Source organism: Nematostella vectensis, chromosome 15 (assembly GCF_932526225.1).
Source record: "Nematostella vectensis chromosome 15, jaNemVect1.1, whole genome shotgun sequence".
Lineage (NCBI taxonomy): Eukaryota > Metazoa > Cnidaria > Anthozoa > Actiniaria > Edwardsiidae > Nematostella > Nematostella vectensis.
Genome location: NC_064048.1, coordinates 1,829,981 through 1,857,704, shown reverse-complemented (window position 1 = coordinate 1,857,704; position 27,724 = coordinate 1,829,981). Strand labels below are relative to the sequence as shown.

The 27,724-nt window shown below is 44.1% G+C and overlaps 2 protein-coding genes across 2 annotated transcripts; one reads left to right on the top strand and one right to left on the bottom strand.

The window, feature by feature from the left end:
- Nucleotides 1-944: 944 nt before the first annotated feature.
- Nucleotides 945-20,679, bottom strand: LOC5510007 (serine/threonine-protein phosphatase 6 catalytic subunit). Its single transcript, XM_048722800.1, has 9 exons — nt 20,536-20,679; nt 20,348-20,443; nt 19,358-19,423; nt 18,943-19,010; nt 18,412-18,565; nt 18,048-18,113; nt 3,624-3,675; nt 1,908-1,999; nt 945-1,224 (listed from the first exon to the last, which is right to left on the bottom strand). The coding sequence occupies exons 1-9, from the start codon at nt 20,602-20,604 to the stop codon at nt 976-978; spliced, it is 912 nt and encodes a 303-aa protein (XP_048578757.1). The 5' UTR covers nt 20,605-20,679; the 3' UTR covers nt 945-975.
- A 5-nt stretch (nt 20,680-20,684) lies between these two features.
- On the top strand, nt 20,685-27,673 carry LOC5510022 (28S ribosomal protein S35, mitochondrial). Its single transcript, XM_048722799.1, has 8 exons — nt 20,685-20,917; nt 21,721-21,767; nt 22,292-22,468; nt 22,996-23,056; nt 23,469-23,593; nt 24,963-25,072; nt 26,138-26,207; nt 27,055-27,673. Exons 1-8 carry the CDS (start codon nt 20,710-20,712, stop codon nt 27,223-27,225), a joined length of 969 nt encoding a protein of 322 aa, XP_048578756.1. The 5' UTR covers nt 20,685-20,709; the 3' UTR covers nt 27,226-27,673.
- Nucleotides 27,674-27,724: the final 51 nt, after the last annotated feature.

Here is a 27,724-nt window from a genome sequence, read left to right as displayed (position 1 = left end):
TTTACGATAGCCTAGCTTGCTCTGGTAAGCGACCACCTTGGGAACTGAGAATTGTGGTCGTTAACGGAGCTGGTCTTTTACGAGAGCTTGCTCTGGTAAGCGACCACCTTGGGAACTGAGAATTGTGGTCGTTAACGGAGCTGTTTTTTTACGAGAGCTTGCTCTGGTAAGCGACCACCTTGGGAACTGAGAATTGTGGTCGTTCAGGCTCACAATGCGCGCTTTCTTCCAGAGGCGAGACTCCTGATTGGCTAGGGGCTTTGATCAATAAAGAGGCATCGGGCTGGAGAAGTTTAGGAATTCATAAATAATGGAAAGCTGGGCCCCCTTCCCGACAAAAAATTCCTTCGAGTACAGTACAACGTTTCGATTTTTTATCTATTTGTTTAATGTCTATACATTTACAATAATAAAGCATGTAGCACTGCTTGGCAGAAATTTTTTTATTATTTACATCAGCACGGCGTAAATATGCGTTCATATGTGAAATTAACAAAAGGTCAAAAATTAATTCTTATCAGTTAAAGTCCCTTGATCCGACCTGCGTGACGCGTGGTTTCCTAGGCTATGAAACCATATGCAGATCAGATATTCATCTCAGTTGTGGAGATGTGAACTTGGAGAACGTGGAGATGTAAACAAACGTATCATAGAGAAAATTATGTTTTATAAGTGACAATGCTATGAAGCCCCTCTCCCTCCCCCTCCCCCCACCCCTTCTCCCTCCCCCCCCCCCCACCCCTCCCCATCCTTTTCTTTTCTTCCTCGGTGTACTATTGCCGAAGAAGAAGAGTTATCCATGGGACAACAGCGACGGCTAAGACGGCTGTCCTCGTTGCCGTCTTCGTATCTTAAAGCCCCGGATACTGGTCATATCCTATCCCTAGAACGCGCCACTGGCCCCACCCTTGCTTAAGTCAGCATTAGCAATACATCAAAATCTACTAAAACTGTCTCTAATTCCTGCGCACTCTACTAGAGGAAGTAGGGTGTCGTTGTTCGGGGTGGTATCACCCTTTCGTAGTCTGGTACTGCCTGGAATAGCTTGGGTTCGCGGTTGTCGGCATCAGAGAAGGCCAGTATGGAGGCGATGTTGCCGCAGCGGTAGCAGTAGTTAGGCGCGGACCAGACGGTAACTAGTTTTTCGTCAAACATGTATTTATAACCTTCGTGGACGAGTTGATGGGCGCGGCAGATCAGCTTTAGATTGTTGATGTGGACAAACTGAAATCAAAATAAAAGCGATATTGTAATAGGAGCATACGCAGTATTTCGCGAGAAGGGAAGAACGCGGTTAGTGGCAGTGGCTAATGTATAAAATGCGAATGTATTAATTAGTTTAAGCTTTATTTTTTACTTGAAATTCTGTCTAAAGATAAAGGAGGCACCGCTGGCATCGCCCCTCCCCCACCTTTAGAGCCATGTAATCATGACTTGTTTTATTCTGAAGCAAAACATCATTGTGATCTATAGTCATCAATGATTTATTCTACAATACAATAGGAACTTTTTGTGTTTTATGCTATAGGCAAAATCTAGCAAAACAAAGCAAGGCATTTATGTAAACCTTGAGCATTGAGTGATGACAGTGAGTAAACCAAAGCAAGGCATATTTCTGAATCAAACCTTGGGCACTGAGTTCAGGCACGTACGACCCAGGAATTGCTTTAGAAGGGGGCGTGCATTCATAGTTATCATGTGGAAAAACGATCATTTTTAGCAGTCCTTAAACAAGAAACACCCACTTTTTGGTGGCCAAGAAGGGGAGGGGTGCACCCACACCCTGTGCACCCCCCACACCTTGTGCACCCCTGCACCCTGTGCATCCCCCGCACTCTGTGCACCCCCGCACCCTGTGCACGCCAGCACCCCCTGTGTATGCGGCTGGAGTGACTAGGGTACCTCACCTCTTGTGTAACCTTGGGCCCAAATAGCCACCCAGCCCCTCTGGGACTTATTGCCCAGGTGTCCACTTCTTCTGGGTCAGACCACACAAGATCTGTTCAGAGAGTCAAGGGCTTCTACATGGTGAATTAGAAATAGATGAAGAGAATTTCACAGTGGGGTAGAGGTACAGTTACATGGCCGATGACTCAAACACAGATAACTCTAAGTCCCCTCCATCTCAAACACAGATAACTCTAAGTCCCCTCCAACTCAAACACAGATAACTCTAAGTCCCCTCCAACTCAAACACAGATAACTCTAAGTCCCCTCCAACTCAAACTCGAATAACTCTAAATCCCCTCCAACTCAAACACAGATAACTCTAAGTCCCCTCCAACTCAAACACAGATAACTCTAAGTCCCCTCCAACTCAAACACAGATAACTCTAAGTCCCCTCCAACTCAAACTCGGATAACTCTAAGTCCCCTCCAACTCAAACTCGGATAACTCTAAGTCCCCTCCAACTCAAACTCGGATAACTCTAAGTCCCCTCCAACTCAAACTCGGATAACTCTAAGTCCCCTCCAACTCAAACTCGGATAACTCTAAGTCCCCTCCAACTCAAACTCGGATAACTCTAAGTCCCCTCCAACTCAAACTCGGATAACTATAATTCCCCTACAACTCAAACCCGGATAACTCTAAGTCCCCTCCAACTCAAACACAGATAACTCTAAGTCCCCTCCAACTCAAACACAGATAACTCTAAATCCCCTCCAACTCAAACACAGATAACTCTAAGTCCCCTCCAACTCAAACACAGATAACTCTAAATCCCCTCCAACTCAAACACAGATAACTCTAAATCCCCTCCAACTCAAACACAGATAACTCTAAGTCCCCTCCAACTCAAACTCGGATAACTCTAAGTCCCCTCCAACTCAAACACAGATAACTCTAAGTCCCCTCCAACTCAAACACAGATAACTCTAAGTCCCCTCCAACTCAAACACAGATAACTCTAAATCCCCTCCAACTCAAACACAGATAACTCTAAGTCCCCTCCAACTCAAACACAGATAACTCTAAATCCCCTCCAACTCAAACACAGATAACTCTAAGTCCCTTCTAACTCAAACACAGATAACTCTAAGTCCCCTCCAACTCAAACACAGATAACTCTAAGTCCCCTCCAACTCAAACAAAGATAACTCTAAATCCCCTCCAACTCAAACTCGGATAACTCTAAGTCCCCTCCAACTCAAACACAGATAACTCTAAATCCCCTCCAACTCAAACACAGATAAGTAACTAGAAGCTCCTGCTACCTTAATCACTATACCCTGGTTCCAAGGCCTCACACATCTATTTCTCTATCTAATAGAGAGAGACGTTTGAAGCTCTGAAAGGGTATATTTACTGAAATAAGACATCCAGGTTTGAGTTATTGTGGTCAATTGAAGTAGTCATATACTTAACTCATTATATTTTTAATATTAATATAAAACATTTTGTATCTTTCTCTGGGATGGAATTCACACAAACTATGCAACAAACCAAAGATAATCAAAATCAATCAACATATTTTAATTTTGATGAGTGATATTAATGAAAAGAAAGTTCAATTTCCATTGTGTAATCCATAGGCAAATGGCTAAGATAGATATAGAAGTCTCAAAATTCAATAGCGGATAGTTAACATCAAACTAAAAATCAATAAGATGAAAAAGGATACCACAAAATGCTCCTTTATGTGGGATTTCCATGTTTCGATCGATTGTTCTTATCTGAAAACAAAAATAACACTCTTTTAATAATTAGCATATAGCATCTCTTACACAGAAGAAATAATGATTATAACTGAACATGATGTTAAGTATTATTTCATTATTTTGTACCCAACATGGTTAATGGTTAACATTTGTTAATACATGCCCCATTAGATACTTGTGGTGGTAATGCCTGCCCCACTAGATACTTGTGATGGTAATGCCTGCTCCACTAGATACTTGTGGTGGTAATACCTGCCCCACTAGATACTTGTGGTGGTAATGCCTGCCCCCCTAGATACTTGTGATGGTAATGCCTGCTCCACTAGATACTTTTAAAAGTAATGCCTGCTCCACTAGATACTTGTAATGGTAATGCCTGCCCCACTAGATACTTGTGGTGGTAATGCATGCCCCACTAGATACTTGTGGTGGTAATGCCTGCCCCACTAGATACTTGTGGTGGTAATACCTGCCCCACTAGATACTTGTGGTGGTAATGCCTGCCCCACTAGATACTTGTGGTGGTAATGCCTGCTCCACTAGATACTTGTAATGGTAATACCTGCCCTACTAGATACTTGTGGTGGTAATGCCTGCCCCACTAGATACTTGTGATGGTAATGCCTGCCCCACTAGATACTTGTGGTGGTAATGCCTGCCCTACTAGATACTTGTGGTGGTAATGCCTGCCCCACTAGATACTTGTGGTGGTAATGCCTGCTCCACTAGATACTTGTGGTGGTAATACCTGCCCCACTAGATACTTGTGGTGGTAATGCCTGCCCCACTAGATACTTGTGGTGGTAATGCCTGCCCCACTAGACACTTGTGGTGGTAATGCCTGCCCCACTAGATACTTGTGGTGGTAATGCCTGCTCCACTAGATACTTGTGGTGGTAATGCCTGCCCCACTAGATACTTGTGATGGTAATGCCTGCCCCACTAGATACTTGTAATGGTAATGCCTGCTCCACTAGATACTTGTAATGGTAATACCTGCCCTACTAGATACTTGTGGTGGTAATGCCTGCCCCACTAGATACTTGTGGTGGTAATACCTGCCCCACTAGATACTTGTGGTGGTAATACCTGCCCCACTAGATACTTGTAATGGTAATGCCTGCTCCACTAGATACTTGTGATGGTAATGCCTGCTCCACTAGATACTTGTGGTGGTAATGCCTGCTCCACTAGATACTTGTGGTGGTAATGCCTGCTCCACTAGATACTTGTGGTGGTAATGCCTGCTCCACTAGATACTTGTGATGGTAATGCCTGCCCCACTAGATACTTGTAATGGTAATGCCTGCTCCACTAGATACTTGTAATGGTAATGCCTGCTCCACTAGATACTTGTGATGGTAATGCCTGCTCCACTAGATACTTGTGGTGGTAATGCCTGCTCCACTAGATACTTGTAATGGTAATACCTGCCCTACTAGATACTTGTGGTGGTAATGCCTGCCCCACTAGATACTTGTGGTGGTAATGCCTGCTCCACTAGATACTTGTGGTGGTAATGCCTGCCCCACTAGATACTTGTGATGGTAATGCCTGCCCCACTAGATACTTGTGGTGGTAATACCTGCCCCACTAGATACTTGTGGTGGTAATACCTGCCCCACTAGATACTTGTGGTGGTAATGCCTGCTCCACTAGATACTTGTGGTGGTAATGCCTGCCCCACTAGATACTTGTGGTGGTAATGCCTGCTCCACTAGATACTTGTGGTGGTAATGCCTGCCCCACTAGATACTTGTGATGGTAATACCTGCCCCACTAGATACTTGTAATGGTAATGCCTGCTCCACTAGATACTTGTAATGGTAATGCCTGCTCCACTAGATACTTGTGATGGTAATGCCTGCTCCACTAGATACTTGTGGTGGTAATGCCTGCTCCACTAGATACTTGTGGTGGTAATGCCTGCTCCACTAGATACTTGTGGTGGTAATGCCTGCTCCACTAGATACTTGTAATGGTAATGCCTGCTCCACTAGATACTTGTAATGGTAATGCCTGCCCCACTAGATACTTGTGGTGGTAATGCCTGCTCCACTAGATACTTGTAATGGTAATACCTGCCCCACTAGATACTTGTGGTGGTAATGCCTGCTCCACTAGATACTTGTAATGGTAATGCCTGCTCCACTAGATACTTGTAATGGTAATGCCTGCCCCACTAGATACTTGTGGTGGTAATGCCTGCCCCACTAGATACTTGTGGTGGTAATGCCTGCTCCACTAGATACTTGTGGTGGTAATGCCTGCTCCACTAGATACTTGTAATGGTAATGCCTGCCCCACTAGATACTTGTAATGGTAATGCCTGCCCCACTAGATACTTGTAATGGTAATGCCTGCCCTACTAGATACTTGTGGTGGTAATGCCTGCCCTACTAGATACTTGTGGTGGTAATGCCTGCTCCACTAGATACTTGTGATGGTAATATCTGCCCCACTAGATACTTGTGGTGGTAATGCCTGCCCCACTAGATACTTGTGGTGGTAATGCCTGCCCCACTAGATACTTGTGGTGGTAATGCCTGCCCCACTAGATACTTGTGATGGTAATGCCTGCCCTACTAGATACTTGTGGTGGTAATGCCTGCTCCACTAGATACTTGTAATGGTAATGCCTGCCCTACTAGATACTTGTGGTGGTAATGCCTGCCCCACTAGATACTTGTGGTGGTAATGCCTGCCCCACTAGATACTTGTGGTGGTAATGCCTGCCCCACTAGATACTTGTGATGGTAATGCCTGCCCCACTAGATACTTGTGGTGGTAATGCCTGCCCCACTAGATACTTGTGGTGGTAATGCCTGCTCCACTAGATACTTGTGGTGGTAATGCCTGCCCCACTAGATACTTGTGGTGGTAATGCCTGCCCCACTAGATACTTGTGGTGGTAATGCCTGTCCCACTAGATACTTGTGGTGGTAATGCCTGCTCCACTAGATACTTGTAATGGTAATGCCTGCTCCACTAGATACTTGTGGTGGTAATGCCTGCCCCACTAGATACTTGTGATGGTAATGCCTGCCCCACTAGATACTTGTAATGGTAATGCCTGCTCCACTAGATACTTGTAATGGTAATACCTGCCCTACTAGATACTTGTGGTGGTAATGCCTGCCCCACTAGATACTTGTGGTGGTAATACCTGCCTCACTAGATACTTGTGATGGTAATACCTGCCCCACTAGATACTTGTAATGGTAATGCCTGCTCCACTAGATACTTGTAATGGTAATGCCTGCTCCACTAGATACTTGTGATGGTAATGCCTGCTCCACTAGATACTTGTGGTGGTAATGCCTGCTCCACTAGATACTTGTGGTGGTAATGCCTGCTCCACTAGATACTTGTGGTGGTAATGCCTGCCCTACTAGATACTTGTGGTGGTAATGCCTGCTCCACTAGATACTTGTGGTGGTAATGCCTGCCCCACTAGATACTTGTGGTGGTAATGCCTGCCCCACTAGATACTTGTGGTGGTAATGCCTGCTCCACTAGATACTTGTGGTGGTAATACCTGCCCCACTAGATACTTGTGGTGGTAATGCCTGCTCCACTAGATACTTGTGGTGGTAATGCCTGCCCCACTAGATACTTGTGGTGGTAATGCCTGACCCACTAGATACTTGTGGTGGTAATGCCTGCCCCACTAGATACTTGTGGTGGTAATGCCTGCCCCACTAGATACTTGTGGTGGTAATGCCTGCTCCACTAGATACTTGTAATGGTAATGCCTGCTCCACTAGATACTTGTAATGGTAATGCCTGCCCCACTAGATACTTGTGGTGGTAATGCCTGCCCCACTAGATACTTGTGGTGGTAATGCCTGCTCCACTAGATACTTGTGGTGGTAATGCCTGCTCCACTAGATACTTGTAATGGTAATGCCTGCTCCACTAGATACTTGTAATGGTAATGCCTGCCCCACTAGATACTTGTGGTGGTAATGCCTGCTCCACTAGATACTTGTAATGGTAATGCCTGCCCTACTAGATACTTGTGGTGGTAATGCCTGCTCCACTAGATACTTGTGGTGGTAATGCCTGCCCTACTAGATACTTGTGATGGTAATGCCTGCCCCACTAGATACTTGTGATGGTAATACCTGACCCACTAGATACTTTTGGTGGTAATGCCTGCTCCACTAGATACTTGTGGTGGTAATGCCTGCTCCACTAGATACTTGTGGTGGTAATGCCTGCCCTACTAGATACTTGTGGTGGTAATGCCTGCCCCACTAGATACTTGTGATGGTAATATCTGCCCCACTAGATACTTGTGGTGGTAATGCCTGCCCCACTAGATACTTGTGGTGGTAATGCCTGCCCCACTAGATACTTGTGGTGGTAATGCCTGCCCCACTAGATACTTGTGATGGTAATGCCTGCCCCACTAGATACTTGTGATGGTAATGCCTGCCCCACTAGATACTTGTGGTGGTAATGCCTGCCCCACTAGATACTTGTGATGGTAATGCCTGCCCCACTAGATACTTGTGATGGTAATGCCTGCCCCACTAGATACTTGGTGGTAATGCCTGCTCCACTAGATACTTGTGGTGGTAATACCTGCCCCACTAGATACTTGTGGTGGTAATGCCTGTCCCACTAGATACTTGTGGTGGTAATGCCTGCTCCACTAGATACTTGTGGTGGTAATACCTGCCCCACTAGATACTTGTGGTGGTAATGCCTGCCCCACTAGATACTTGTGGTGGTAATGCCTGCCCCACTAGATACTTGTGGTGGTAATGCCTGTCCCACTAGATACTTGTGATGGTAATGCCTGACCCACTAGATACTTGTGGTGGTAATGCCTGCCCCACTAGATACTTGTGGTGGTAATGCCTGCCCCACTAGATACTTGTGGTGATAATACCTGCCCCACTAGATACTTGCAGTGGTAATGCCTGCCCTACTAGATACTTGTGATGGTAATGCCTGCCCCTCTAGATACTTGCAGTGGTAATGCCTGCCCCACTAGATACTTGTGGTGGTAATGCCTGCTCCACTAGATACTTGTGGTGGTAATACCTGCCCCACTAGATACTTGTGGTGGTAATGCCTGCCCCACTAGATACTTGTGGTGGTAATGCCTGCCCCACTAGATACTTGTGGTGGTAATGCCTGCTCCACTAGATACTTGTGGTGGTAATGCCTGCCCCACTAGATACTTGTGGTGGTAATGCCTGCTCCACTAGATACTTGTGGTGGTAATACCTGCCCCACTAGATACTTGTGGTGGTAATGCCTGCTCCACTAGATACTTGTGGTGGTAATGCCTGCCCCACTAGATACTTGTGGTGGTAATGCCTGCTCCACTAGATACTTGTGGTGGTAATGCCTGCTCCACTAGATACTTGTGATGGTAATGCCTGCCCCACTAGATACTTGTGGTGGTAATGCCTGCTCCACTAGATACTTGTGGTGGTAATGCCTGCCCTACTAGATACTTGTGGTGGTAATGCCTGCCCCACTAGATACTTGTGGTGGTAATGCCTGCTCCACTAGATACTTGTGGTGGTAATGCCTGCTCCACTAGATACTTGTGATGGTAATGCCTGCCCCACTAGATACTTGTGGTGGTAATGCCTGCTCCACTAGATACTTGTGGTGGTAATGCCTGCTCCACTAGATACTTGTGGTGGTAATGCCTGCCCCACTAGATACTTGTGGTGGTAATGCCTGCTCCACTAGATACTTGTAATGGTAATGCCTGCCCTACTAGATACTTGTGGTGGTAATGCCTGCTCCACTAGATACTTGTGGTGGTAATGCCTGCCCTACTAGATACTTGTGATGGTAATGCCTGCCCCACTAGATACTTGTGATGGTAATACCTGACCCACTAGATACTTTTGGTGGTAATGCCTGCTCCACTAGATACTTGTGGTGGTAATGCCTGCTCCACTAGATACTTGTGGTGGTAATACCTGACCCACTAGATACTTTTGGTGGTAATGCCTGCTCCACTAGATACTTGTGGTGGTAATGCCTGCTCCACTAGATAGTTGTAATGGTAATGCCTGCCCCACTAGATACTTGTGATGGTAATGCCTGCTCCACTAGATACTTGTGATGGTAATGCCTGCCCCACTAGATACTTGTGATGGTAATACCTGACCCACTAGATACTTTTGGTGGTAATGCCTGCTCCACTAGATACTTGTAATGGTAATGCCTGCTCCACTAGATACTTGTGGTGGTAATGCCTGCTCCACTAGATACTTGTGATGGTAATGCCTGCCCCACTAGATACTTGTGATGGTAATACCTGACCCACTAGATACTTTTGGTGGTAATGCCTGCCCCACTAGATACTTGTGGTGGTAATGCCTGCTCCACTAGATACTTGTGATGGTAATACCTGCCCCACTAGATACTTGTGGTGGTAATGCCTGCCCCACTAGATACTTGTGGTGGTAATGCCTGCCCCACTAGATACTTGTGATGGTAATGCCTGACCCACTAGATACTTGTGGTGGTAATGCCTGACCCACTAGATACTTGTGGTGGTAATGCCTGCCCCACTAGATACTTGTGGTGGTAATGCCTGCCCCACTAGATACTTGTGGTGGTAATGCCTGCTCCACTAGATACTTGTGGTGGTAATGCCTGACCCACTCGATACTTGTGATGGTAATGCCTGACCCACTCGATACTTGTGGTGATAATGCCTGCCCCACTAGATACTTGTGGGGGTAATACCTGCCCCACTAGATACTTGTGGTGATAATGCCTGCCCCACTAGATACTTGTGGGGGTAATACCTGCCCCACTAGATACTTGTGATGGTAATGCCTGCCCTGCTAGATACTTGTGGGGGTAATACCTGCCCCACTAGATACTTGTGGGGGTAATACCTGCCCCACTAGATACTTGTGATGGTAATGCCTGCCCCACTAGATACTTGTGGGGGTAATACCTGCCCCACTAGATACTTGTGATGGTAATGCCTGCCCTACTAGATACTTGTGGTGGTAATGCCTGCCCCACTAGATACTTGGGATGGTAATGCCTGCCCCACTAGATACTTGTGGTGGTAATGCCTGCCCCACTAGATACTTGTGATGGTAATGCCTGCTCCACTAGATACTTGTGGTGGTAATGCCTGCTCCACTAGATACTTGTAATGGTAATACCTGCCCCACTAGATACTTGTGATGGTAATGCCTGCCCCACTAGATACTTGTGATGGTAATGCCTGCTCCACTAGATACTTGTGATGGTAATGCCTGCCCTACTAGATACTTGTGATGGTAATGCCTGCTCCACTAGATACTTGTGATGGTAATACCTGCCCCACTAGATACCTGTGGTGGTAATGCCTGCCCCACTAGATACTTGTGATGGTAATACCTGCCCCACTAGATACTTGTTGTGGTAATGCCTGCTCCACTAGATACTTGTGATGGTAATGCCTGCCCCACTAGATACTTGTGGTGGTAATACCTGCTCCACTAGATACTTGTGATGGTAATGCCTGCCCCACTAGATACTTGTGGTGGTGATGCCTGCCCCACTAGATACTTGTTGTGGTAATGCCTGCCCCACTAGATACTTGTGATGGTAATGCCTGCCCCTCTAGATACTTGCAGTGGTAATGCCTGCCCCACTAGATACTTGTGGTGGTAATGCCTGCTCCACTAGATACTTGTGGTGGTAATGCCTGCCCCACTAGATACTTGTGGTGGTAATGCCTGCTCCACTAGATACTTGTAATGGTAATGCCTGCCCTACTAGATACTTGTGGTGGTAATGCCTGCTCCACTAGATACTTGTGGTGGTAATGCCTGCCCTACTAGATACTTGTGATGGTAATGCCTGCCCCACTAGATACTTGTGATGGTAATACCTGACCCACTAGATACTTTTGGTGGTAATGCCTGCTCCACTAGATACTTGTGGTGGTAATGCCTGCTCCACTAGATACTTGTGGTGGTAATACCTGACCCACTAGATACTTTTGGTGGTAATGCCTGCTCCACTAGATACTTGTGGTGGTAATGCCTGCTCCACTAGATAGTTGTAATGGTAATGCCTGCCCCACTAGATACTTGTGATGGTAATGCCTGCTCCACTAGATACTTGTGATGGTAATGCCTGCCCCACTAGATACTTGTGATGGTAATACCTGACCCACTAGATACTTTTGGTGGTAATGCCTGCTCCACTAGATACTTGTAATGGTAATGCCTGCTCCACTAGATACTTGTGGTGGTAATGCCTGCTCCACTAGATACTTGTGATGGTAATGCCTGCCCCACTAGATACTTGTGATGGTAATACCTGACCCACTAGATACTTTTGGTGGTAATGCCTGCCCCACTAGATACTTGTGGTGGTAATGCCTGCTCCACTAGATACTTGTGATGGTAATACCTGCCCTACTAGATACTTGTGGTGGTAATGCCTGCCCCACTAGATACTTGTGGTGGTAATGCCTGCCCCACTAGACACTTGTGGTGGTAATGCCTGCTCCACTAGATACTTGTGGTGGTAATGCCTGCTCCACTAGATACTTGTGATGGTAATACCTGCCCTACTAGATACTTGTGGTGGTAATGCCTGCCCCACTAGATACTTGTGGTGGTAATGCCTGCCCCACTAGACACTTGTGGTGGTAATGCCTGCTCCACTAGATACTTGTGATGGTAATGCCTGCCCCACTAGATACTTGTGGTGGTAATGCCTGCCCCACTAGATACTTGTGGTGGTAATGCCTGCCCCATTAGATACTTGTAATGGTAATGCCTGCTCCACTAGATACTTGTGATGGTAATGCCTGACCCACTAGATACTTGTGGTGGTAATGCCTGCCCCACTAGATACTTGTGGTGGTAATGCCTGCCCCACTAGATACTTGTGGTGGTAATGCCTGCTCCACTAGATACTTGTGGTGGTAATGCCTGCTCCACTAGATACTTGTGGTGGTAATACCTGCTCCACTAGATACTTGTGGTGGTAATGCCTGCTCCACTAGATACTTGTGGTGGTAATGCCTGCTCCACTAGATACTTGTGGTGGTAATGCCTGCCCCACTAGATACTTGTGGTGGTAATGCCTGCCCCACTAGATACTTGTGGTGGTAATGCCTGCTCCACTAGATACTTGTGGTGGTAATACCTGCCCCACTAGATACTTGTGGTGGTAATGCCTGCCCCACTAGATACTTGTGGTGGTAATGCCTGCCCCACTAGATACTTGTGGTGGTAATGCCTGCCCCACTAGATACTTGTGGTGGTAATGCCTGCCCCACTAGATACTTGTAATGGTAATGCCTGCCCCACTAGATACTTGTAATGGTAATACCTGCCCCACTAGATACTTGTGGTGGTAATACCTGCCCCACTAGATACTTGTGGTGGTAATGCCTGCCCCACTAGATACTTGTGGTGGTAATGCCTGCCCCACTAGATACTTGTAATGGTAATACCTGCCCCACTAGATACTTGTGGTGGTAATGCCTGCCCCACTAGATACTTGTGGTGGTAATGCCTGCCCCACTAGATACTTGTGGTGGTAATGCCTGCTCCACTAGATACTTGTGGTGGTAATGCCTGCCCCACTAGATACTTGTGGTGGTAATGCCTGACCCACTAGATACTTGTGATGGTAATGCCTGCCCCACTAGATACTTGTGGTGGTAATGCCTGCCCCACTAGATACTTGTGGTGGTAATACCTGCCCCACTAGATACTTGTGGTGGTAATACCTGCCCCACTAGATACTTGTGGTGGTAATGCCTGCCCTACTAGATACTTGTGGTGGTAATGCCTGCTCCACTAGATACTTGTGGTGGTAATACCTGCCCCACTAGATACTTGTGGTGGTAATACCTGCCCCACTAGATACTTGTGATGGTAATGCCTGCCCTACTAGATACTTGTGGTGGTAATGCCTGCCCCACTAGATACTTGTTGTGGTAATGCCTGCCCCACTAGATACTTGTGGTGGTAATGCCTGCCCCACTAGATACTTGTGGTGGTAATGCCTGCCCCACTAGATACTTGTGGTGGTGATGCCTGCCCCACTAGATACTTGTTGTGGTAATGCCTGCCCCACTAGATACTTGTGATGGTAATGCCTGCCCCTCTAGATACTTGCAGTGGTAATGCCTGCCCCACTAGATACTTGTGGTGGTAATGCCTGCTCCACTAGATACTTGTGGTGGTAATGCCTGCTCCACTAGATACTTGTGGTGGTAATGCCTGCCCCACTAGATACTTGTGGTGGTAATGCCTGCCCCACTAGATACTTGTGATGGTAATGCCTGCCCTACTAGATACTTGTGGTGGTAATACCTGCCCCACTAGATACTTGTGGTGGTAATGCCTGCCCCACTAGATACTTGTGGTGGTAATGCCTGCCCCACTAGATACTTGTGGTGGTAATGCCTGCCCCACTAGATACTTGTGGTGGTAATACCTGCCCCACTAGATACTTGTGGTGGTAATGCCTGCCCCACTAGATACTTGTGGTGGTAATGCCTGCCCCACTAGATACTTGTGGTGGTAATGCCTGCCCCACTAGATACTTGTGGTGGTAATGCCTGCTCCACTAGATACTTGTGGTGGTAATGCCTGCCCCACTAGATACTTGTAATGGTAATGCCTGCTCCACTAGATACTTGTGATGGTAATACCTGCCCCACTAGATACTTGTGGTGGTAATGCCTGCCCCACTAGATACTTGTGGTGGTAATGCCTGCCCCACTAGATACTTGTGGTGGTAATACCTGCCCCACTAGATACTTGTGGTGGTAATGCCTGCCCCACTAGATACTTGTGGTGGTAATACCTGCCCCACTAGATACTTGTGGTGGTAATGCCTGCCCCACTAGATACTTGTGGTGGTAATGCCTGCCCCACTAGATACTTGTGGTGGTAATGCCTGCCCCACTAGATACTTGTGGTGGTAATGCCTGCTCCACTAGATACTTGTGGTGGTAATGCCTGCCCCACTAGATACTTGTAATGGTAATGCCTGCTCCACTAGATACTTGTGATGGCAATACCTGCCCCACTAGATACTTGTGGTGGTAATGCCTGCCCCACTAGATACTTGTGGTGGTAATGCCTGACCCACTAGATACTTGTGGTGGTAATGCCTGCCCCACTAGATACTTGTAATGGTAATGCCTGCCCCACTAGATACTTGTGGTGGTAATACCTGCCCCACTAGATACTTGTGGTGGTAATGCCTGCCCCACTAGATACTTGTGGTGGTAATGCCTGCCCCACTAGATACTTGTGGTGGTAATGCCTGCCCCACTAGATACTTGTGGTGGTAATGCCTGCTCCACTAGATACTTGTGGTGGTAATGCCTGCCCCACTAGATACTTGTGGTGGTAATGCCTGCCCCACTAGATACTTGTGGTGGTAATGCCTGCCCCACTAGATACTTGTGATGGTAATGCCTGCCCTACTAGATACTTGTGGTGGTAATACCTGCCCCACTAGATACTTGTGGTGGTAATGCCTGCCCCACTAGATACTTGTGGTGGTAATGCCTGCCCTACTAGATACTTGTGGTGGTAATACCTGCCCCACTAGATACTTGTGGTGGTAATGCCTGCCCCACTAGATACTTGTGGTGGTAATACCTGCCCCACTAGATACTTGTGGTGGTAATGCCTGCCCCACTAGATACTTGTGGTGGTAATGCCTGCCCCACTAGATACTTGTGGTGGTAATACCTGCCCCACTAGATACTTGTGGTGGTAATGCCTGCCCCACTAGATACTTGTGGTGGTAATGCCTGCCCTACTAGATACTTGTGGTGGTAATACCTGCCCCACTAGATACTTGTGGTGGTAATGCCTGCCCCACTAGATACTTGTGATGGTAATGCCTGCCCTACTAGATACTTGTAATGGTAATGCCTGCCCCACTAGATACTTGTGGTGGTGATGCCTGCCCTACTAGATACTTGTAATGGTAATGCCTGCCCCACTAGATACTTGTAATGGTAATGCCTGCCCCACTAGATACTTGTGGTGGTAATGCCTGCCCCACTAGATACTTGTGGTGGTAATGCCTGCCCCACTAGATACTTGTGGTGGTAATACATGCCCCACTAGATACTTGGGATGGTAATGCCTGCCCCACTAGATACTTGTGGTGGTAATGCCTGCCCCACTAGATACTTGTGGTGGTAATGCCTGACCCACTCGATACTTGTGATGGTAATGCCTGACCCACTCGATACTTGTGGTGATAATGCCTGCCCCACTAGATACTTGTGGGGGTAATACCTGCCCCACTAGATACTTGTGGTGATAATGCCTGCCCCACTAGATACTTGTGGGGGTAATACCTGCCCCACTAGATACTTGTGATGGTAATGCCTGCCCTGCTAGATACTTGTGGGGGTAATACCTGCCCCACTAGATACTTGTGGGGGTAATACCTGCCCCACTAGATACTTGTGATGGTAATGCCTGCCCCACTAGATACTTGTGGGGGTAATACCTGCCCCACTAGATACTTGTGATGGTAATGCCTGCCCTACTAGATACTTGTGGTGGTAATGCCTGCCCCACTAGATACTTGGGATGGTAATGCCTGCCCCACTAGATACTTGTGGTGGTAATGCCTGCCCCACTAGATACTTGTGATGGTAATGCCTGCTCCACTAGATACTTGTGGTGGTAATGCCTGCTCCACTAGATACTTGTAATGGTAATACCTGCCCCACTAGATACTTGTGATGGTAATGCCTGCCCCACTAGATACTTGTGATGGTAATGCCTGCTCCACTAGATACTTGTGATGGTAATGCCTGCCCTACTAGATACTTGTGATGGTAATGCCTGCTCCACTAGATACTTGTGATGGTAATACCTGCCCCACTAGATACCTGTGGTGGTAATGCCTGCCCCACTAGATACTTGTGATGGTAATACCTGCCCCACTAGATACTTGTTGTGGTAATGCCTGCTCCACTAGATACTTGTGATGGTAATGCCTGCCCCACTAGATACTTGTGGTGGTAATACCTGCTCCACTAGATACTTGTGATGGTAATGCCTGCCCCACTAGATACTTGTGGTGGTAATACCTGCTCCACTAGATACTTGTGGTGGTAATGCCTGCCCTACTAGATACTTGTGGTGGTAATGCCTGCCCTACTAGATACTTGTTGTGGTAATGCCTGCTCCACTAGATACTTGTGATGGTAATGCCTGCCCCACTAGATACTTGTGGTGGTAATACCTGCTCCACTAGATACTTGTGGTGGTAATGCCTGCCCCACTAGATAGTTGTAATGGTAATGCCTGCTCCACTAGATACTTGTGGTGGTAATGCCTGCCCTACTAGATACTTGTTGTGGTAATACCTGCCCCACTAGATACTTGTGGTGGTAATGCCTGCCCCACTAGATACTTGTGGTGGTAATGCCTGCTCCACTAGATACTTGTGATGGTAATACCTGCCCCACTAGATACTTGTGATGGTAATGCCTGCCCCACTAGATACTTGTGGTGGTAATGCCTGCCCCACTAGATACTTGTGGTGGTAATGCCTGCCCTACTAGATACTTGTTGTGGTAATACCTGCCCCACTAGATACTTGTGGTGGTAATGCCTGCCCCACTAGATACTTGTGGTGGTAATGCCTGCTCCACTAGATACTTGTGATGGTAATGCCTGCCCCACTAGATACTTGTGATGGTAATGCCTGCCCCACTAGATACTTGTGGTGGTAATGCCTGCCCCACTAGATACTTGTGGTGGTAATGCCTGCCCTACTAGATACTTGTGGTGGTAATGCCTGCCCCACTAGATACTTGTGGTGGTAATGCCTGCCCTACTAGATACTTGTTGTGGTAATGCCTGCTCCACTAGATACTTGTGATGGTAATGCCTGCCCCACTAGATACTTGTGGTGGTAATGCCTGCTCCAGTAGATACTTGTGGTGGTAATGCCTGCTCCACTAGATACTTGGGATGGTAATGCCTGCCCCACTAGATACTTGTGGTGGTAATGCCTGCCCCACTAGATACTTGTGGTGGTAATGCCTGCCCCACTAGATACTTGTGATGGTAATACCTGACCCACTAGATACTTGTGATGGTAATGCCTGCCCCACTAGATACTTGTGGTGGTAATGCCTGCCCCACTAGATACCTGTGGTGGTAATGCCTGCCCCACTAGATACTTGTGATGGTAATACCTGCCCCACTAGATACTTGTTGTGGTAATACCTGCCCCACTAGATACTTGTGGTGGTAATGCCTGCCCCACTAGATACCTGTGGTGGTAATGCCTGCCCCACTAGATACTTGTGATGGTAATACCTGCCCCACTAGATACTTGTTGTGGTAATGCCTGCCCTGCTAAATGAATGTGATGGCACTGACCTGGTCTATGGTCTTGATATCAGGGGATAACCCTCCGTGGACACACAAAACTTGACCATCAATGATCTGTAAAAACACAAGGAACTTACTGATTGAAAAAGCCTTAAGTTCTACATAATAGTATGAAGTTTAAAAAATTCCCCATAGTTTTCTATGGCGTGTACTCTTATACACCACAACAGTCATCACCTCATGATCAAAATGTTGTGGAGTCACAAGCCGAGTAATTCTGCAGTAAATTGACATCATGAGGTGTTGAGTACCTACATGGAGAGCTAGGGTAAATTTGCTTTGTACACCACAAACAAAAAAGTATTTTCAGACAGACAGACAGACAGACAGACAGACAGATAACACAACTCACCGCAGCAACTGTAAGAAGATCAAAGACCTTGCAGCAGTATCTCCAGGCATTTGCATTGCCATATTTTGACTGACACTCATCATAGAATCCATACACTTGAGTGATCTGTCGACTTTCATGGTTACCCCTGAGCAGTGTGATACGGTCAGGCCATCTGGAATTGCCAATAGAAACAAAAGGTAAGGTAAGCTTACAGTTTATGTATTAAACATTGAACAGATAAGCAAAAAATAGACTAGATAGTTTAAAGAATTAAAGTGCAGACAAAGAGCAAAGAAAGAGACAGAAAGATAAAGAAGCGACCAACAGGGAAACGGATAAACACAAGGTTGAAATGGTACTGTATGTTTTACAGCTCTATAAAAACAGATGATGAGATGTTTTGCTGACATTTCAAGCCATTCTTAAGTGTCAATAAAACAGATAGAAGGACGGACTCAGACGTAGAAAGACAGACAGAGGGACAGAGAGGCAAACAGATGGGAAGAGAGAACAGTTAATGAACAGAGAATTGCAGTTAATTGTACTCACTTGGCTTTCAGTGTTAATAGCCTTGTAAATGTCTCCAAACTGTAATATCCTCTATCTACAAAGTCACCCTGTTGGAAAAGAAGGAAGCAGTTGTCTTAAAATCTGCAAGAGGGGCAGTTATAGCATGCAGGAGAAACAAGCTGCCTAATGGTCAGCCACTATATGAAACATGTATTGCTAGGAAACACAGCTCTGGGTGTGTTTTTTTTCTTCCCTTTTTTAAGGAAAAAAGCCAGAGAACTTAAAATAAAAAGACCTATGACAACTTCTCCATACAGGTACAAAATCAATTGGAGGACATTCTAAGATTTTCTGTTATTGCTTACAATTTGCGCTACTCCTTAATCAGCATTAATCAATACATCAATTTGCACTTGCTCTTACCATGAACACATCAATTAGCATTTGCTCTTACCATGAACACGTAGGATGTGTTGGGCACTTGGCCACCTGTCCTGAATAATTCCTCCAAATCATAAAACTAGGAAAAAATAATGCCATTGTTAGAATGATGTTTAGAGTACCTCATGACTAGTATAAAACTAGACTCTTGTGCATTCTAGGTATGATTGAAGGCTGCTGTTGGAAGCATGGGTGGCCTAGTGTGTTAGCGCGTCGGCCTCTCACCGCTGTGGCCCACGGTCGAATCCTGGCTCAAACTAGGGATTTTTCCGGGTTCCTGCCTTGAATCGAATTTGTGTCACAAGTGAGTTGAAGTTATTCTCCTGTGTTTTCAGTCTTCTCAGATAGGGACACTAAACCGGAGGTCTACACTAACCTGAACCGAAGGGATGTAAAAGAACCACTGGGGATGCAATTAACCCTCTGGCAGTGACCGCCCCCAGTGACAGTGCTTACTAACCGAGGGCCATATGTTAGAAAACTGTATATTTGGTTAAATATGTTACCCTCGATAAACAAAGATTAAACTGAAACTGAATTATGTGATTGATGTGTGAGGGGGTCTTGGAGTGATTATCTTGAATCTACCTCTCACCTTCCAGGCGGTACAGTGTACAACTAAGGTTATTGGTAATAGGGAAAGTTATGTGCACAAATAGCCATTTTCAAATAATCACGATAGGCGATGACATGACTTTTGCAACTACGGTCATTTGAAAGCCTGTCAACCATAATTGACAATATATTCAAAAAAGGCATGATAGTTTTACGGGTATGAGATCACTAAAATCTATAATCCATTCAGTCGAAGAAGGCATATGGAGATTATAGATGAGTCTAAACCAAAATCTTTCATTTCAAAACTAACGTAACGGTAAATGGTAAGGTATGTTACCCCTGTGTATGCCGTCGAGCTTATATTAACGTGATCGCCGGATATCTCGCTAGATTTCGCCTTGTATTGGGGGTAACATCAGATGTTCTATCGGAGTGCTCTACCAACCTGGCCGTGGATGTCCCCACACACCGTCACCGGAGAAGACACAGGTTGGACATTCGACTCTTCCAGTAGCAGCTCACAGACGTAATCACACAATTTCTAGCGCAAAAATAACACAAATCAGGCATGATTAAGGCTATAAATTTAGCTGATATTTGAAGAAGCAACGCTATGTGCAATGTTTTTTGCACCTTTAGGTCATTCTCGGGTAAGTATTCGCATTCCTTTGCGATGTCTATCCAACGATCCAGGTCCGCCATTTTTTACGTCTTTAGCCTTAGCCTCGACTTGGTGCAAAAACACACAGAAGCCCCACAAATGATCAGCAACGACCGCGCGGCCCTGGGTTTACTCCCGAATCCAAGATGGCGGCGATGTCTTCAGGAAAAATCGGCTCAACAAAGTTCCCTTTTTTACGCAGCATTTCTCGTGTTACCTTGTTAAAAAAGTGTCTGATAGATAACCTGCCATGTAGTTCTTATGCTTCGCAGGCAGGAAAGGCGGCCTCGCAGATGATGAAGAGAGAAGATGGCCCAAGGCTAGGCACCCGCGGTCGAGGGGGAAGGACCAGGGGTAAATAGAGTGTTATCCATTAGGTTTTACAACCTCCTTGCAATTCTATACTCCGTAGTTAAAGTAATGCACAAGTTGTCTGGTCGATTCATTTATCGACAAGAAATTCACCCAGATATGCACAGTTCGTGAGCTGTGTAACCTTAATTCTGTTTCTATGGAAAGCTTAGAGGTGCAGGCATGTTTTATGAACCTTGTTCACATCCCTAAGACTTGACATTCAAAATTGTGGACTGTGAATCCTTCTTCTCCTCAAATAAGTAAACTAATTTGAAGGTCCCTGTATTGGGAAGCTGCTTGGTAAACTGACACATGGTACACACTAACTCATGCTTGACTGTTTTGAGAAGTCTGTAGAGTATCTGTAATGACTTGTACAGTCAGTGGCATAAGAATTGCTTAAGAAAACTTCCAATAGAATATCATCATCCATCAAAGGGTGTCAAAACTCTTGTACTAAGACATTTTGAAATCTGACAGTAATATTTTTGGTGTCTTTAAAAACTTAAAACATCAGTAATTATGTGTGGTGTTTACATTGAAATATCATAATTTGAAGTTGAACATTCTAAAACGCACTGTTTTTCTAAATCACTTTCTTTTTTTGTATTCTTCTCTATTATATTCTTGTATAGTTTTTCAACCTTGAAAAATGTTTATCACGGAGGTTCAAAGAGCATCAATTTAATTTTAGAATATCTCCGAAGCTGTACGCTAAAACTAATTTAAAATCATGGAAATTACCTTACACATTTTTTGGCTGTGGAATGCTCATTTACATTTTATGCATTTACAATTTGCAGAATTCAGGAATGAACATCAGAAGAGAGTCCATGGAGCCATGCAAAGGGTGAGTTTATAGGACAAAGCAATTGCATTCTATACTTGTCATAGAATCCATCTTGTAGTGGCCATGAACCATACTCTTCAGTGCAGAATAGAAGTACTGGTTTGCTGATTTTTGGTAAAAAATGCAGCGCAGTGCAAGCATATTTTGCACATGTATATTCAAAAAAATTTTCATGGTAAAGAGAGAGTGTGCAGTTACTTCTATTAAATTGGACTTCTATTTGTCCAGTAGGTACTACTATTTTGAAGGTACTTCAATTCAGAAAACAGCCGGCTATTGTTGGCAGCCAGCCCCTATTTTGAACCCTGCTGTAGTTTGCTTCTGCCCATTCCCTGATACTCCGTCCAATAAGACTGTATTTTATAATACATCTGTTTACTATCATAGAATCTATCTAGAGGTATGGCCATGAAGCCTAAAAAGATTACTACACTGTAGCCTGCCTCTGAAGTTTCCCTGATCTTTAACCAATAAAATAAATAAACAGTATTATAATAATAATTAATATCTGTTTACTATCATAGAATCCATCAAGAGCGGTCACTATGAAGCCAGAGTCCACAGATTGGCCGTCAGTTTTCTCCGGCCCTCAGACCTACAACCCTGCTATCATCCCCGTCTTCCTGAGAATGGGGCGGCGCAAGCACAACAGACTGGACAACTTCCCTCAGCGGACCATGGCGAACTTGGAGCTGATGAAGGTGGCTTTTGTTACAAGCTAAAAATCTGGTTGAAATGGCTTGAAATACAGTAATTTGATAAAAAAAAGGCCAAAAATAAATAAACAGCTATAATATCTGCCAAAGCCTCAGGTTTGCACTCCAATAGACAATTGAACTTAAAAATCGGGTGACCTTTTGAGTGGCAAATTCAAGCAAAAATACAGTTAACACAGAAATTGCTGCCTCCCTCACTCCAAAGAGTGACAAAAATCAATAAAATTAAAAAATAACCAAGGAGACTTTCCGTGGCTGATTCATAAAAGCTGAACAAGTTGTATTTTGTTGTTGTTATTTCGCCTCTAAAAGCTGGAGCGTGTGTGAGTTTGCCTCCAAAATGTCACATGATGGAAATAGGCAATTAGCTGAAGCCCCTGCATACTTAGCTTTCTTTTCTCTTCACATTTGAGAGTGAAAAATTTGTTTACATATTAAGTTACTACATATTACTAATGGCTTGTTGGAGAATATTGCATAACGCAAATCACAATATCTTGTGATTTTTACAGATTCCAAATTTCTTCCACCTGAGTCCCCCAGCAATTGAAAGACATTGCCAAGCCCTCAAACGTAAGTTTGTTAAAAGTTTCTCGGTAACAGCTTTATTTCAAACTGTTGTGATGTTGTTCCATAGTGTATGCCATGTTAGTCAACAAGAGCAACGAATGTATACAGTACATTATATGTGTTTTTGAGATATTTATGCCTTGAGTCTGGATGTACTGTACACAATAGACAACCTCACTGTGTACTATATAGCACACTTTCCAAAGTATCAATTTGGGAATAGTAAAACGAAACCTTAAATGAACAACTCTATATAGCAATTATGTAATTTTTTATCTAAAGGATTCCTATCATTGTAGTAGGAGGCTCCACTTCATATAAATTCTAGGATTCTCTTCTTTGTTCAATTCTAGAATGTTCTGATGGTTTTACTGTATTTATGTTTTGGTTGTATTATATTTTGTTGTGATTACAGCTCTTTGCAAGCCATGGCCCAAAGATTTGGACCCCTCCTTACGTCCCCTGAGGGTTATAACCAGAAACTATCTGTTTGCTGGTCCATCACTCCACCACCCAGGATCCAAGAAAGTCAAACTACAGGTAATAAGACCCAGGGGAAGGGAAGGACTCCCACTAGAAAAAATAATTTTCACCATAAAGGAATGGCACTTTTGGTGTGGTCAACTGCAATTCTTACAGAGAGATGGTACATTGCACTGGGTGTGGTTGAAGCAAATTTCTAAACCTAAGAGATAAACAAACACATTTTCAGTGTTATTGCAGTCCTCTTAAAAGTCACTGTTATGAAGCACATCTCATTTCTGAGGACTCTGTAGAGTGTCCCTATTGATGGAAATGGGTCAATATCCTACTGCAATTTATCCTAATTAATCATGTTCAATTTTTCAGCCATCTTACAGTATTTAAGACTTAATCCTTTCTCATCCGGCTCCTTTGGTTTTTTAAATAGTTTAGATAGTTCATTTCAAAAAGGTTGCATGGCAGCTAAAAAACACTGAATTGCGCTATTTACATCGAGTAAAATAGAAAAAAAGGAATAAAAATATAGCTATATATATATGTATATTACAGGTAATAGACTAAAATGTGACTATGATAAGAGGAAAGCTATATACTATAAAATGAGCGAATATGATATGTTCAGTTAGGATTATACGTTAAATTTAGTGGTGCAACTGGATGCCATGGCCGGGATGAAAGATCACCTAAAACGTTCGGTTCGGCAGCGCGGAATTGAGAATGTTCTGGATTGTCTAAGACTATAACTACACTGGTTCTTAGGTGGTAGGATGTTCTCACTTTCCTGTTTGCACCCCTCTTCAAAATTTTACATTACATATTTTTTCTCCCCTGTCACGGACGTGTAAATAGACTAACCTACAGAAAGGACTGTTGTCTTGTTTTGTTTTTAGATTATATTCACACTCAATAATTAACATTGTTGTATAATTAGCAGTTACAAGGTATTTAGTTACAAGGTGTTTAGTTACAAGGCATTTAGTTACATAAGCGCTTTTGGTAGCACGGAGTTTGGAGCAGATCGGAGTTTTAAGGGAGTTCAAGTTATATTCAATCAGATCTTTAGGAGACACATCAGACGTAAGTTACAATCTTTCATTTAGCTTGATTTTTTATCTTAGTAATCTCAGTAGGAGTCTCTGTTAACAGTATTATTTGTATTTAGTTTTTACCTACCATCAAGTAAGGTAATCTCAACAATAAAGTTAAATATCATTTTACATGGTTAAACTGCCTTGATTTTGGAGACTCCACATTCCCGATGTCGGAAACCCCTCCAAGCCCGGTACATCCCCCACCCCTCACAAATAGTTACATAAAATGACTGAGCCCCCTACCCCAAATTGAATGCTTTTAGCTACGCCCCTGGCACCTCCGGCAACACTGACAATGTGCTATGAAAGTTTATGAATTTATGAATTATTTGCAGGTTTTCCTAAAGGACTTGATCCTAGATGACCATGCCCGCACCAAACTGATTGAACTTGTTGGCGAGAGGTACAACCCTGTGGATGACAGCTTAACCATCGTCACTGATCGGTTAGTGTCTATGGGTAGAACTATTGAAATAAACTGTGGGCCATTTTGACTGGTGCATATTTGATGATACTTGTTTTTGTTGTTATTTTATAGAGGGTGCCATCATTAGGGAAATGCCATTTTTTTAACGTGTCTTACCAAATGCAGATACATGCAAATTTACATAAAACGATCGACATTTGAATGTATTTGTATTTGGTGTTGATGTCAGTACAATACGCTCTCTTCATCACTGATGGCTGCCTGGTATCCTGTGACTAAGGGAATCATGAAGTTTTTATGCCATCTTACCTTCACGATACCTATTTTTCTTACACTTTAATTTTGTAATATCCAGAGTTCAGAGAACCCTCAAATTATTGAGAAAAATTACTGCGGAATTACAATTTACATTTACTGCGGAATTACAATCTATATTTACTGCGGAATTACAATCTATATTTACTGCGGAATTACAATCTATATTTACTGCGGAATTACAATCTATATTTACTGCGGAATTACAATCTATATTTACTGCGGAATTACAATCTATATTTACTGCGGAATTACAATTTACATTTACTGCGGAATTACAATCTATATTTACTGCGGAATTACAATCTTTATTTACTGCGGAATTACATCTTGAACATGAGATGAGGGATATCATGCTGCATGCTAATATACCACAGAAAACTTTGGTAAATTTGTTATCTTGAACATGAGATGAGGGATATCATGCTGCATGCTAATATACCACAGAAAACTTTGGTAAATTTGTTCAAGTGGCAGTTTCACCAGTTTATTTCCGGTCGATTACGTAACGATATCCGATTATTTTTTTGACGGAAAACGCGAAAAATATTTCTAAATTGTAACAGCAGTGTATCTTTTAAGTCACATCCTAAAATTTTCTTTGAGGATGTGACTGATAACTTACAGCGAATGCCCTGTTAGATAGCACGGATTCTTATAGATTCTTTTGTTTCTTGTCGGTTGAGGTTTCCGTCGGACCTCCGCAAGTACACTGGTGACAATGTCAGTTTAAATAAACAACTAAATGTATGTACTTGCATCACGCAGATGCCCCACAAGACAACAGAACAATGACTATGCACTCTACTTGATGACCGTTCTCTACAACGAGGCCTGGGTGAGTGCTCCTCGTTATTTAGATCAAAAGTCCTTATACAGATCATGGGATTCCTGTGGAATTCCGGCGCGAAAGCGAGGCTATGGCAAGTCGTTGTCGAGATCAGCGTAATGAGACAGCCCCCGCCCCCTACCCTACTCTCCCACCAGCCTTGTTCCGCCTCGTTCTCGCGCATCCTTAACCTTGACCTCGACGCCCTGGGTTTCCGAGGGTTGTTTTGTTCCTGTTACTGTTACATTACACCATATTTCTTTACCAAATAGGGGACTTGCGCTAAGAGATCACGTGATCTTTCTGGGTGGCAAATTTAAAACAAAAAAAATCACAGAAATAACTGCGCCCGTCACACCAGAGAACGACGAAAAAATAAAATCTTTAAATGAAACTAAACCCTTTCTAAAAACAAAGAATTCTGGCTTTTTTGGTAAGAGCTGAATAGGTTGCTTTTTGTTGTTGTTATTTTGTCGCAAAAAGCCTGAGTGCGCGCTAGTTTGCCACCAAAATGTCACGTGGTCTCAGCCCAAAATGTCACGTGGTCTCAGCCCAAAATGTCACGTGGTCTCAGCCCAAAATGTCACGTGGTCTCAGAGCAAGTCCCCTGTTTCCACATTTCAAGCCTTCTTTTACCAGGATGTGTAAATATCTCAAAAAAGGCCACAATCAGTTAAAAGACGCCAAAGCAATGCTCTTACAAGGCCCTCTCGGGAGAGCGTCCCATTAGCCATTGAAAAGAGATTTATACAGTAATTCCAAAAGTGCCTGTTTAATTAAACGTTAAAAGCAACGCTGTTAAGAACTTAGTAAAAGTCATTCGTCTTTCAGCGACATATTCGCTTTTTTTTCTTAGAAAATTGAGCCGTGGGAGACTGAGGCAAGCAATGAGATCTGTGACGATGAAAGCGATGAGCCAATCAGGAAGCGCCGTAACGCAATACGTCTTAGGCTGGTGGGAGACGAGTTATACCGGTTTAACAAGTATGGCAAGGGATTCAAGCTCCACGTGAAAGTCAAAGTCTAACATTTATAAAATGTCCTTTTTTTCATGATTTGGCTGTGTCTGCTTAAACTGGTCTTATAAAAGGATTCAAGACTTGGTTCAACTTGCTTGACAATGTTCATTCTATAAGAATAAAATATTTAAAACTCTCAGATTTTAAAACTAATTGCTATTCTTGCATAATATAATGAGGCCATTTTATTTTAGGATGACCAATGATTGGCAAAAAAGTAACATCCTTCCATAAAAATAAGCCTTTTCTGCCAAAGAAACTTTCTGTCTGATTCGTAACCGCCTTTTGTTGTTGTTATTTTGCCGCCAAAAGCTTGAGCGCGCGCGAGTTTGCCTCCCAAAAAGTCACGTGATCTGAGTGCAATTCGCCTATTGTGAGACAGAAGTAAAACTAGTAAGTATTACACTGAAATGTATTGATTTAGATAAAAACGGAAATAAAGCGAATTTGTGAGAATTATCAGCTGTTATGGGTCCCGTTTTCGCTGTGTAGTTGGACCTGCATTGG

Coding starts and splice junctions, on each gene's coding strand:
- LOC5510007 (XM_048722800.1), bottom strand. CDS start 20,604: ATGGCGGACCTGGATCGTTGGATAGACATCGCAAAGGAATGCGAATAC. Junction 18,114..18,411: donor ATCTTCTTACAGTTGCTGCG/GTGAGTTGTGTT, acceptor GTGTTTTTACAG/ATCATTGATGGTCAAGTTTT. Junction 1,225..1,907: donor GGCCCAAGGTTACACAAGAG/GTGAGGTACCCT, acceptor TTTTGATTTCAG/TTTGTCCACATCAACAATCT.
- LOC5510022 (XM_048722799.1), top strand. CDS start 20,710: ATGGCGGCGATGTCTTCAGGAAAAATCGGCTCAACAAAGTTCCCTTTT. Junction 21,768..22,291: donor TCCATGGAGCCATGCAAAGG/GTGAGTTTATAG, acceptor TTACTATCATAG/AATCCATCAAGAGCGGTCAC. Junction 22,469..22,995: donor CGAACTTGGAGCTGATGAAG/GTGGCTTTTGTT, acceptor TGATTTTTACAG/ATTCCAAATTTCTTCCACCT.